The sequence below is a fragment of the Taudactylus pleione genome, unplaced genomic scaffold (assembly GCF_031769625.1).
Source record: "Taudactylus pleione unplaced genomic scaffold, aTauple2 ptg000170l, whole genome shotgun sequence".
NCBI lineage: Eukaryota > Metazoa > Chordata > Amphibia > Anura > Myobatrachidae > Taudactylus > Taudactylus pleione.
This window is the reverse complement of record NW_028284572.1, coordinates 7,657,150-7,670,401: the sequence shown is the minus strand read 5'-3', so window position 1 is coordinate 7,670,401 and position 13,252 is coordinate 7,657,150. Positions and strand designations below refer to the sequence as shown.

The window sequence follows — 13,252 nt, the reverse complement described above, 5'->3', positions numbered from 1 at the left end:
TCATGAAATCATAAATGGGATAATCACCCTAGTAAGTCCAAAGTCTTGGTGGATATGCAAATCCTTTGTTCTGTGGTTCTTTAAAATGGGTTTCAATCAATACCAATTCTCTCAATTCAGATGCATCATATGGAGAATAATTCAACATATATATTCAGCTGAAGATATTAAGTAGTAGCTGATGCATATAAAAAAGAAAAGAAAACCAGTAGTGCAGAAACCTTATTACAGGTTAAAGGTTTTAATTCTTTAAAGAAGCACTCACAATTTAAACAAGAAAACAGATCAGCATGTGTATGGAGACATCATATGCTCATCAGGCTAGTTCTTATTAGGTTTGCTCCCAGAGTTTCTGCTACTCCTCAATCCTTCAGCCAGTCAAGGTAAATATGTCCCACACAAAAGCCAGTGGTTAATGCAGCCACTCCGCTTAACGCGTTTCAAGCCTTAATCGGTCCTTCATCAGAAGCGTACTGCCACATAAATATACTTTATTTCACTAATGCAGTTCCGCAATTGGTTATCTCTACATTCTTTGCCTTGTCCCATATAGCCACTGTGATGCACTCAAGATCCTTTCATCTTTGGCCACTGGTGCTAAAATCCACAATTACTAAACTTTATTACATCTGGGTCTATTTAACAATATCCTCGGACTACACATAACTACACCTATCATATCCTGCTATACCCAAACCTCCACATCATGGCCTGCTCGAAATTGAAAGCAACACTTTGCCCTAGCTTAGACTGGCACATCATCACCTTGGCCAAAGTGCTCTGTTGCCGAGCATGACCAACTTCATCCTGCTTTATTGCAACTTGGATTTCCCAGCTTCCCCTTCGCAGATCCCTTGCTGCTTTGTTTGCATATGACATTTCTATGAATTGCTTCCGCTGCCATATTTGCTCAGGGGTAAAATGAAAAACTAATGGAAGTGATGATTCTGTATTTGGCCATTATGGATCTCCAATTGATTATCCTGTCCATTGTTACCTGGATAGGACTACCCGTGCAACTGGTATTTCTGTGGGTATAATGTTTTTTAGTATCTTACTTTATACACTTTGTAGTCCCCCAATTTGTACCATCTCTCCTGCAATTATTTATTCTGCTCATTGTAGCTTATGTAGTTTGCCCAAGACTGCTGCTTCACATGGTACATCTGTGGGTAAGATGAACAGTCTGCATAACTGGTGATTCTGTGGGAATCTTGTGGTTAGTGTAATGTGTTTTGTACTACCTAACCAAAGCATATTGCCTAAACAACCCATTGTAACCTATTTAGTGCAACCAAGATGGCTGCCTCATCTGGTAACTTCTTCGGTGGGATGAACAATCATTATTAATATTATTTAAAAGAGATTCAAACGGATAAAAAGGCACATTTATGATTGTGTTCCCTATTTTACTGTCATTGGAATGCACTTTTAAAAGTGAGTGCATACCTAGGGACATTTGTACTAATGTATTAAAAACATTCCAACACACAAAAGTGACAGTTAATAAAAACAAACCCTCTTAGTCATTAATAATTTAAAACATAAAAATGCTGATCATACAGGAGAAAAGATACAAATAGTGGCCCTAAAGTGTTTGTAGGCAGGACTTTGACAGGTTCACTCTTTCCGCATTGTGCATTTCAAGTTGAACTCTCAATTAAAATTTTATGCATTAGTGCAAATAGAAAAGCTCTGCGTATCCATGTTCTGTGTATTCATGAACAGTATTCAGTATGAAGGAACAATGATTACGTACCTTTAAGAGAAAATTGACACTTCTTTAGAACTTTTGGTTTTTGAAGGATCTTCCAGGTGTTTAAAATATAAAAAAATTAATGTATCAAAAATATAGTCTCATAAATACTAGTAATATTTCAAAATACATATGCAAAAGTATGATGCTCTTAGGTGGCTCCTAACTGGATCTGGTCTGCAAATGTGCGCATGTGTGGGATCGTGCCCACAGATCCACAAGCCGATTTCTATAGTCTGCATCAGCTGCAGCTACTAGAAGCTGGGTAGGGCTGCCATGATAGCAGGGGAGTGGGTTCCCAGAGGAAGTGCTTTCTGCTGTCAACATCTGCCCCCGGGACTGTCCAGTAGAAAGTGATTTCATTGGGGAGCCACTGCCACTGCCAGGTTGTCACTGGGGTGACGGATCCTAGGTAAAATCCACCACCAATCACAATGTTTTTTTAATTTGCTATGTATCTTATATAATACATATAAAATTATAAATATAGTGCTTTAATCATTTTTTATGTGTAGTAAGTGCCACTATCATTAGTTGATTAAATTTCACAATCAGATTTACTTTTAGGGCCTTAAATGAACATTTTATCTACATATATTAACATTAAAGCAGCATTGCTGCATAGAATTTTTTTTCTAAGGTTCTCCTCCCACTAATCAAACTGTGGAGATCTGCTACATACAATTATTTTTACCAAGGCTCTTACGATTCTGTAATACAGGACTGGCAACTTAATTTTGTAAACACTCTTTAAATTAGGTTAAGGGACCTATAGAGTAGGAGGACCTATCACATGCCCCATTCCCCCGGGAATAGATGGTAGTGCAGCTGTAAGTCATTTCCAAAGGTGTTAAAATAAACTTTAAAAAAGGGCCCTATGCATTTAACCCCTATGAATAGGACTCGCTGTCCGCATATTCTTTAAAACTGTGGATGATAACGGATGTCATACTAAAACAAAAAAAACCCCAGCAACTTACTTGTACCCCATCTGCAGGCAGTCATGCCGTGCTGGGGGGAAGTTCTTGGGGGGGTGTGGAGAGAGATTACTCTATGTCCCCTATCTCCCACATCTTAGCTCATACAGAGATGGGGGGTTCTTTGTTTGAAAAGAGGAAATCCCCACTAGGTGCAACCATAACAGCTACTTTTTGGTGATCAGTATGATCATCAGACATTAACCCCTACAGTACAAAAAACTAATGGAGTTTGGAGAAGTTGGAATATATCCCTCAACCTGGTTTCCAATAATTAAGGGGCACCCACAATTGAAAGATGGGATCCCCCTCTTCTATATAATGTGTCCTACTAGTAGATATTATCTCATTATCATCTGATCAATATTACTCTGCTCTACAGAAAACATAAGTTTTCTATTTATTCCTCATCACTATCATACATACACCTGTAAATGTGAGGGCACCTGCATTTGAAAGATATTAGTCCTAAATGATGTGGCTCCTTAACAGCTATTGTCTGGTAATCACCTGTTATCACCAAACAATCCCGACCAGGGGTAAATTAGGTCTCCCATAGATGGGGAGATGGCTCTTTTGTGATCCTGTGCAAATGTCGTTGCATAAAAGACATGTAATTCTTCTGGTCCTCCCACTAATGATTTCAGATTATGATGTCACAGGTAAATCCAGAAGATTATTAATCCGTTTGCCTTCACCGGAACAATAAAGGTATTTTGAAATGCGTCAATAGATCACAACAATAGATCACAACACATTATGTAGGTAATAAGCAGCGTGTGGCAACTCTAGTTGCTGTGAAACAATTCCCCGCTTTCCCTGTCAACTTCTACCTGACAAGATATGTTGGGATCTGTAGTCACACTTGCCTAGGCCTGTGTTAAGCAACATAGGTGTCTATTTACTAAGCTGCATTATGAAATAAAGTGAATGGAGATAAGGTACCAGCCAATCAGCTCCTAACTGTCATTTTTCAAACACAGACTGTGAACTGACAGTTAGGAGCTGATTGGCTGGCACCTTATCTCCATTCACTTTATCTCCTAACACAGATTTGTAAATAGACCCCATAGACTTAATAACATTAATATGCTTCATGAGTTTCAGTTGGAAAAGAAATAAGTATATTTCTGTTATTATCTGTAGGTGCACACAAAGCCAGCGTCTCAATATACGTTATTATATAAAGGAAGCGAGCATCACACAACAATTTCACTGTGCAAAGTGACAACAAAATGCATTCTGCATCATAAATGTTTTGTTGGAAAAGCCTAAAATTGAAGTAACAATTTAAAATGAATTTTCGAACAAAATAGGTAAAAAAGACATGAACAGTATTAAAAATGTTAACATTATTTAAAAAATAAATTAGCTAAAACCCTAGACGCATAATAAAAGATCATATATGATGATTAAAAAACAAACTAAATTTGGAGTCAACCGTACAATTTCTCCTAGCTTCAATGAGTTATTCAGGCAAGAATATTCTGCAAAACATTATTGCATGTTAGAGGAATTATCGCCCCTACCTTGTAATTTAAATGTCAGTTTGACATGTAACAATTTCAAATCAATCTCACACCCTTCTGTGCAAATGTTTTGGAACTAAAAAAGAAAATACACAAAAACCAATGGGAGGTGTTGAGAAATATTGATATTACAGTTCGTACAATTGAGACTACAATCATCTTCCTGCTGAGATAGTAGTTCCTGGAGGACTCCATGGGGGAGGGCAGTTATCATCATCTAAAATGGCCTGCAGCCTTTTCTGCTTCTTTTCCATCATTTCCTGTTTTTCTTTTCTCTTCTGTAAATAAGGCATCATCAGTTATGCAAATATCTTACTGGGTATATTTACTAAAGGTTGAATTTAAAAAATTATCAAATGTTGTGTTTCTGGGGGCTAAATTGTACACATATATTAAAACTTTAAAACCAAATCAAAAAATGTCTGGCAGTAAATATGTGATTTAGCGACAGAAACACAACATCGATTTTGATAAATTTTGAATTTTAACTGGATTAAAATCTACTTTTAGTAAATATACCCCTAAATGTAAAACATCACCATGCATTGTAAACATCTGTAACAGCATCTCCATCTACCACCGTCATTTGGGTTGTCAGCTGGCAAAGACCATTATATAAAAATATATATTTTTGCATCTCCTAGAATATTATCATAAGTAACAAAGACATTTATATAGGTACTAATGCTGTACTGAGGGCATCAGTGCGCTCTATACCATGTTTGATAGAGGGAAAACACTGCACAAGTGGCTCTCATATCAGAAATTCTATAAACCAAATAAGACAAAATATTTTTTGTGCGTTAATTGCATAAAAAAATCTGTGGCTATATAAAATATATTTTTTCATCAGTGGACAGACTACTTTTCTAATACATCTTTTTACATTTATTATAATTATCTTATTCCTCTCACCCCATTTAATGCCTTTCATTTAATGTATTTATTTTAATACCCATTTAATGCATTTCATCATAAAGATAGTTAAAAGAAAACATCAGTTTTAAATAAACACAATGGTGTTAATCTTTTTATTATTATTATTAATAATAATAATAATTACCAGTTATTTATATAGATACATTTAAATAGCTAATATAGCGTTGAACGCAAATTGCGACATAAACAAGTGTAAATGGAGTTTTTCAAAAATACATAATTTGTATAATATGCAGAGCCACAGACAACTTATCATGTGTATCTCTGGATTAATATTTCATACCTACAATATTGATATAATGCAAAAAAGAGAATTGGAGTGGGGCGGGAATAGCATATCCTAGAATTAGAAACAAGACAATAGGGCATATTTATTAAAATTAAATTGTGGGAAATCCCCCCAAAACACCTGTTTTCGGGAGATCCACGCAAAATCTGAGGGTCTCCAGCATTTAACATGTGAGACTGACAGCAAAAGCAGCCTCCATAGCTTTCTATGGAGAATATTAAGTTATCGGATTTTCCAAGCTCCAGCTGTTAACACCATCTGAAGATGGTTTTAACTTTTAGTAGCCTACGGCTACTATAACGCATATTCTTTTAGAGAGGGATGCTCTCCGAAAGAATTTGCGCTAGAGTAGACTATAGGCTACTATGACACATACAGTAGATCTGGAAAGTATTCACAAAGCTTCACATTTTGTTATGTTACAGCCTTATTCCAAAATGGAATAAATTAATTTTTGTCCTCAAAATTCTACACACAATACCCGATAATGACAACGTGTAAAAATTTTTTTTTAGATTTTTGCAAATGGTGGAAGAAGAAAGAGAATGCTATTTTAAGGGCGCAACAAACAGCTGCCAATAGTCTAATATCTTATTCTTAACAAGAATATCACCACAATTCTACAAAACAATCGATGTCAAAGGAACAGAATATGACACAAGAGCTGTGGCGCTGTATATGATGTTACACAAATATAACTGTGCAAATAAGATATCTGTATACATAAATATGTCTAAATAATATCCTGAGTAGTAACTTTCATGTTGACATTTTTCTTAGATGAATTGGCATACCCCAACTCACTTCTTCTCAAACGCTGTGTGAACATATAAAGGTATCTTTCCTTATGGACAGCCTTTCAATGTAAACACTTTTTTAAAAAGTTGCGTACCAAAACTCACACTGTATGGTATGAGTATGATCATATAACGGTTTCTTTCAAATGCTCATCTGGAATTTTCTTATGAAATGTAGGGGTACATACCCCCACTTATGTAGAGTGATGAAGTGGTACTCCTATAAAGGTTTCTTTATTCTCCCCGACACTTTAGATCCTCCAAAGATATAAACCCATAAACTCCATAATAAAAAAGGGGTTTATTTTAATCAAGGTTCCAAAACAAGTTTCCACAAAAAAAGGGGTAATAAATAACAATAAAAAACTAAAAGGTTTTAAGACGTCTTGAAAAAGGTCCCAAAGGACTGAAACGCGTTGACATATTACTGAATGTGTGAGTAACCCAACCAAAAGGAATTTTTTAATTTTTTGTTTCTCATTTCCTTGATTTTTTTGGACTGTATGCATTTTCTATGGTGCCCCATGTGCACCTTTTAGTTTTTTATTGTTATTTATTACCCCTTTTTTTGTGGAAACTTGTTTTGGAACCTTGATTAAAATAAACCCCTTTTTTATTATGGAGTTTATGGGTTTATATCTTTGGAGGATCTAAAGTGTCGGGGAGAATAAAGAAACCTTTATAGGAGTACCACTTCATCACTCTTCGTAAGTTGGGGTATGTACCCCTACATTTCATAAGAAAATTCCAGATGAGCATTTGAAAGAAACCGTTATATGATCATACTCATACCGTACAGTGTGAGTTTTGGTACGCAACTTTTTAAAAAAGTGTTTACATTGAAAGGCTGTCCATAAGGAAAGATACCTTTATATGTTCACACAACCTTTGAGAAGAAGTGAGTTGGGGTATGCCAATTCATCAAAGAAAAATTTCAACATGAAAGTTACTACTCAGGATATTATTTAGACATATTTATGTATACAGATATCTTATTTGCACAGTTATATTTGTGTAACATCATATACAGCGCCACAGCTCTTGTGTCATATTCTGTTCCTTTGACATCGATAAGTATTCACGGCCTTTGCCATGAAGCTCAAAATTGAGCTAAGGTGCATCCTGTTTCCACTGATCATCCTTGAGATGTTTTGCTGTGGTAAATTCAGTTGATTGGACATGATTTTGAAAGGCATACACCTGTCTATATAAGGTCCCACACTTGACAGTGCATGTCAGAGCACAAACCAAGCATGAAGTCCAAGGAATTATCTGTAGACCTCCGAAACAGGATTTTCTCGAGGCACAAATCTGGGGAAGGGTACAGAAAAATATCTGCTGCTTTGAAGGTCCCAATGAGCACAGTGGCCTTTATCATCCGTAAATGGAAGAAGTTCAGAACCACCAGGACTCTTTCTAGAGTTGGCCGGCCGTCTAAACTGAGCAATCGGGGGGGAAGGGCCCTAGTCAGGGAGGTGACCAAGAACCCTATGCATTCCTCTGTGGAGAGAGAAGAACCTTCCAGAAGGACAACCATCTCTGCAATAATCCACCAATCAGGCCTGTATGGTAGAGTGGCCTGACGGAAGCCACTCCTTTGTAAAAAGCACATGGCAGCCTGCCTGGAGTTTGCCAAAATGCACCTGAAGGACTGGGAACTGGGAGACTAGTCAGGATAGAGGGAAAGATGAATGCAGCAATGTACAGAGACATTCTGAATGAAAACCTGCTCAGACTGGGGCGACGGTTCATCTTTCAGCAGGACAACGACCCTAAGCACACAGCCAAGATATCAAAGGAGTGGCTTCAGGACAACTCTGTGAATGTCCTTAAGTGGCCTAACCAAAGATATGAAAATGGCTGTGCACCTACGCTTCCCATCCAACCTGATGGAGCTTGAGAGGTGCTGCAAAGAGGAATGGGCGAAACTGCCCAAAGATAAGTGTGCCAAGCTTGTGGCATCATATTCAAAAAGACTTGAGGCTGTAATTGCTGCCAAAGGTGCATCAACAAAGTATTGAGCAAAGGTTGTGAATACTTATGTACATGTGATTTCTTCGGTTTTTTTTTTATTATTAAATTTGCAAATATCGCAAACATTTTTTTTAAAACGTTGTCATTATGGGGTATTGTGTGTAGAATTTTGAAGACAAATATGAATTTGTTCCATTTTGGAATAAGGCTGCATAACAAAATTTTGAAAAAGTGAAGCATTGTGAATATTTTCCAGGATGCACTGTATTAAGATAATAAAGGACAGACAGAAAAGTAGCATGTTCTGCTATTAAACAACTTACCAGCCATTTTTCATAAATTTTCTGAGCCCTTTTTTCCTGGTCCTCTTTTTCAGCTTTTATTTTCTCCAGTTCCATTTTCTCATGCTTCTCTTGTTTTTTCTTTTCAGTCAACACATGTTCCTTTCGTTCGTTCCTAGAATATAATCAGTTAATAAATAGAATAATGGCACAGCTCTCTTTGTTACAGCTACAGCTGTATCCTCCTACATCTATCCTCGGTATGTAGTCAGGAAGCCAGTGGTCGAAATGCCAACAACCGGCTTCCCGACTGTCAAATCCCGGCATGGGATTAATGATAGGCCTTCGAAATCCCCATGCCTATCATTATCCACCCGCCGAAATCCCGACGCCCGGCATACCGAACGAAGGTAAGCCGGGCAGCAGGTGCAGGCAGCCGCGGGGGTGGGGAGGGTTAGGGGCTACCGAGGGGACCTAGGGTTAAGCCCCCCCCCCGGGAGGGATGGGGTCAGGCTAGGGGAAGGGGGGTTAGGCCACCCCCGGGGGGTAGTTAGGGTTAGCCACCCCCCGGGAGGGTTAGGTTTAGGGTGCGGGGAGGGGCGGTTAGCTTTAGGCACTTATGGGGGGAGGTTAGGGTTAGGCACCCCTAAAGGAGGTTTAGGGGGGGGGAGAGGGTTAGGGATAGTGAAAAAACTTACCTGTCGGAATCTGCTGTTGCCGGTTTTCCGGCGTCAGGATTTGAACAGCCGGACCTAAGTCCTAGTTGTCCACCCTGGGACTTAGGTCCGGCGGTCACACATACCGATTCCCTATTCTCAATATGCCACGCAGTGCAACAAGCCTGACGTGAGTGAGCCACCAGGACCTGTGTAACTCTGCTAACAGCGGGCTTCTTTTTTGCGGAAAAACGTCTAAGTCGCAATGCAATATGACTAGGACGTACCAGGAGTCTGTGCTGATTAATTTGATATGTGACATTTGTATATCTGTGTGCGACTGAGACTATAAACAGAACTTTGCATGGAAAAATTGGAGTTTTGTACTCACCGTAACATTCCTTCCTCGAAGTCCATCTGGGGAACACTGCGGTTAGCAATTACATGTGGTGTTAGAGGTCTAGGTGTAGGAGTTTGACACTGAACTAGTTAAGAAAACAAACAAACTCTGCCCCCCTCTAACCCCTCCAACCTCCACTAATCCTCAGTTTGCACGTTTAGCAAAGCCGCATAGAGGAAGCACAAACAAAGAATTGAAAAGCAAAACTAGAAAAATAAACATATCAGGGAGGGATCGCAGTGTTCCCCAGATGGACTTCAACGAAGGAATTTTACGGTGAGTACAAAAATCCAATTTTCTGTATCATCCATCTGGGGAACACTGTGGTTAGCCATTACATGTGGAACCTTCCAAAGCAAGCTAACATTGGCAGGGGGGGTAAAAATGCCTGCTGAGACTGCACGAAGAACCTTACGTTCCCCCATACCAAGGGTATGGAAGCGGGAGAACTTAGTGAAGGTATGCACAGAAGACCAGGTCACTGCTCTGCACAATTGCTCCACCGAGGCCCCATGGTGCACTGCCCAAGAGGCCCCAACTGCACGAGTTGAATGGGCCCTAAGAGAAGAAACCTGTCAAATGGCTGAAGTGACTCACCAAGCAATAGAGGCGAAGCAGGCCAATCTTGCTTCGGGCTATCAATTAATACCAAGAAAGAATCTGTACAGCGGATGGCAGATGTATGATTTAAATATATAAGATGGGTTCCGGGGAAAAGCCGGAAGAACTATATCCTGCTTGAGGCTGAAATTTAGACACCACCTTAGGAAGAAAAGATGGCTTTGTACGCAAAACCACCCAATCTGAAGGAAAACGACTAAAGGTGGCTTACAAGATACTGTAGTGCGGCCAACTCAGAGACCGGTCTGGCCGAACTGATTGCCAACAAAAACACCACCTTTAAAGTGAGGTAACGAAGTTCCACAGATTCAAGGGGCTCAAAAGGAGCATCTTGAAGAGCCTCCAACATCAAGTTCAAATCCCAGGGTGGAACAGGAGGCACATATGAGGGCTGGACATGAAGGACCCCAAAAAGATTTGGACCTCTGGACTATTGGCCTAACGCCACTGAAAGAGGATAGAGAGAGCAGACACTTGTCTTTTTAGGGAGAACAGTCGAAGACCCTGAGATAATCCATCATGAAGAAAGTATAAGAGACGGGGTAAATGAAAAACAGCAGCATAAAACTTCGACATTCACACCAGGAGATGTAACGCTTTCAGACACGATGGTAGATCCTGGAGGTAACCGACTTATGAGCTTGTACCATAGTCTAGAGAACCCTAGAGCTCTTAAGATTTGGGTTTCAAGAGCCATGCCGTCAAAGCCAACTGATTTGGGTGTAGACAAGGACTTGTTGAAGGTCTACTTGAAGAGGAAAGCACAACATACTCTGAAGGAGAGAGAACCACTGGCAACGAGGCCAGTCTGGAGCAATTAGGATGACCGGCATGGTCTCTTGCCGGGCTCTGAGAAGCACTCTGGCTAACATGGATAGTGGCGGAAACAGATAACCCAGAGTGAAGACCCAAGGAGCTGACATTAAATCCACCAAGGCCGCTTGATAGTCTCTGGACCTCGCACGGTATCTAGGTAGTTTCTTGTTCAGACGAAAGGCCATGAGGTCTATGTCAGGAATCCACAGGTCCACCTCCTGGTTTAACCCAGTTGTCCACGCCGGGAATGTGCACGGCCGAGATAGTGGGAACCCAAACCCCAAATGGATAATGTGAGAGACCTTTTTTATGGTTTGCATGCTTCGAGTCCCACCCTGTTAGTTGACATAAGCCCTGTAAGTAGGTCTGAGCCTGTAGAAGAGCATAACAGATTGCCCGCAACTCGAGAATATTGATGGGAAGAACAGACTCTGGAGGAGACCAACGTCCGTGAAAATGCTGGCATAGAAACAAAGATCCCTATCCTTTCAGACTGTCATCTATCGTGATGATCACCCAATTCCAGATTTGAAAGGAGCCCTTTGTAAGATTGAGGATGTGGAGCCACCAGTGGAGGGAGTGACGAGACAGTCTGATAAACTGTTTGTCCAGACGAGGACCTGTCCTGAACCAATGGAAAAGAATCTGGTGTTGAAGTGGTCTGGCATGAAACTTGGACAATGGGACTGCCTAAAAGGTGGCCACCATCCTTCCTAGGAGCTGCAAGCACCAGAGAACAGAGACCCAATGCTGTTGAAGGAGGGACCGTACTCCAGACAGGAGGTCCCGGACCTTTTGTGATAGAAGGAAAACTCGCTGAGAGGGCAGAAAGTTTGATTTTGAAAAATTGACAATCCAGCCATGAGCCTGCAAGGTAGAAAGTGTAACCTACAGATGTTGGAGGAGTTGAAGGTCTTCCGAAGGAGCCTTTACAAGGAGATAATCCATATATGGAACTATGGGCACACCAGCCATCCCAAGTAAAGAGACCATATGGGCCATGACCTTTGTGAACACTTTTGGAGCTGCAGTCCGAAAAATAAGGCTTGAAATTGGAAATGCTGATTCCCCCATCGCAAAATGGAGATGTTGATGACCTATCCAAATGGGAATGTGGAGATAAGTGTCCTTGATGTCTATGGATGCCAAGAACTGGCCAGCCTCCATAGCGCCTATGACAGAGCACAAAGATTCCATTTTGAGCTTGGCGAGAAAAAGATATGGATTTAGAAATGTGAGATTTAGGATAGGACTGAAAGATCTGTCTGGTTTGTCCACCAGAAAGAGGTTGGAATAGATGCCCTTGCCTTGTTGGTGAATGGGAACCAGAGTAATGACCGCCAAATCTAAAACAGAATGGACCACATGCAGGAGAGCGTGATGTCTGGCTGGATCCTGAGGCAGAAAAGTGGAAAAAAAAAGGTGTAGAATGGAGCAGTCCAAATTGAGAATGTACCCTCTGGTTATGATGCCCTGCACCCACCAATCCGGATTTGATTGAAGCCAAACGTCCCGGTACTGGAGGAGGAGGGCCCCAACTACCTGAGAGGGTTGCAGGGCCCCCAGACCGTCATGCAGAAGGCTTCTCTGTTAGTTTAGTGGCAGGTTGACGGGTGCCTGTGGTGCCTCGCACTCAAAAGGCTCCCATGCGGGAATAATTGGACAGTACTGAAAGGATCATCTTCCTTGAGGCCAAAATACATGAAAACAAGGGGTTTTCGTCTTGGGAGCGGAAACCGGAAGATACTGTCTCTAACCCCCAGTAGCCTGTGAGATGATCTTTGTAAGTTTGGAACCAAATAGAAATTCACCTTCAAAAGGAACTGCTGCTGGAGTACATTTTGATTCAGGGTCCGCATTCCAAGAGCGAAGCCAGATAGACCTCTGGCCAAAATCGCCAATGCAGAAACCCTAGGCCTGCATAAAAATCCTGTCCAACAAAACATATCCAACATAAACCAGGGCCTCTCGTACTTATTCTGCAAAAGTACATAAATCAAAGTTAGCAGGTGCTACCCAGGCTTCAACGGCTCTAACAGTCCTGGCACTGGCCAGGACAGGTCAAAGAGAAGTTCCTGTAAGAAAAAACATGGACTTCAGAACAGTATCAGTATTCCTATCCATGTGATCTTTTAATATGGCTGAGTGAACGGTAGGAATAACTGTGGTCTTTGCCAACCGAGCTACAGGGGCATCCACCCAAGGGGGGACCTCCAA

The 13,252-nt window shown here is 40.7% G+C and overlaps 1 protein-coding gene across 1 annotated transcript in view; it reads right to left on the bottom strand.

The window, feature by feature from the left end:
* Nucleotides 1-4,107: 4,107 nt before the first annotated feature.
* Nucleotides 4,108-13,252, bottom strand: part of MAP9 (microtubule associated protein 9) — a 312,585-nt gene continuing 303,440 nt past the window's right edge. The window contains exons 13-14 of the mRNA XM_088475315.1: nt 8,585-8,717; nt 4,108-4,540 (exon numbers count right to left, since the gene is read on the bottom strand). Of these exons, the coding sequence (XP_088331441.1) occupies nt 4,418-4,540; nt 8,585-8,717 (256 nt within the window). The 3' untranslated portion in view covers nt 4,108-4,417. The remainder of the gene's footprint in view (nt 4,541-8,584; nt 8,718-13,252) is intronic.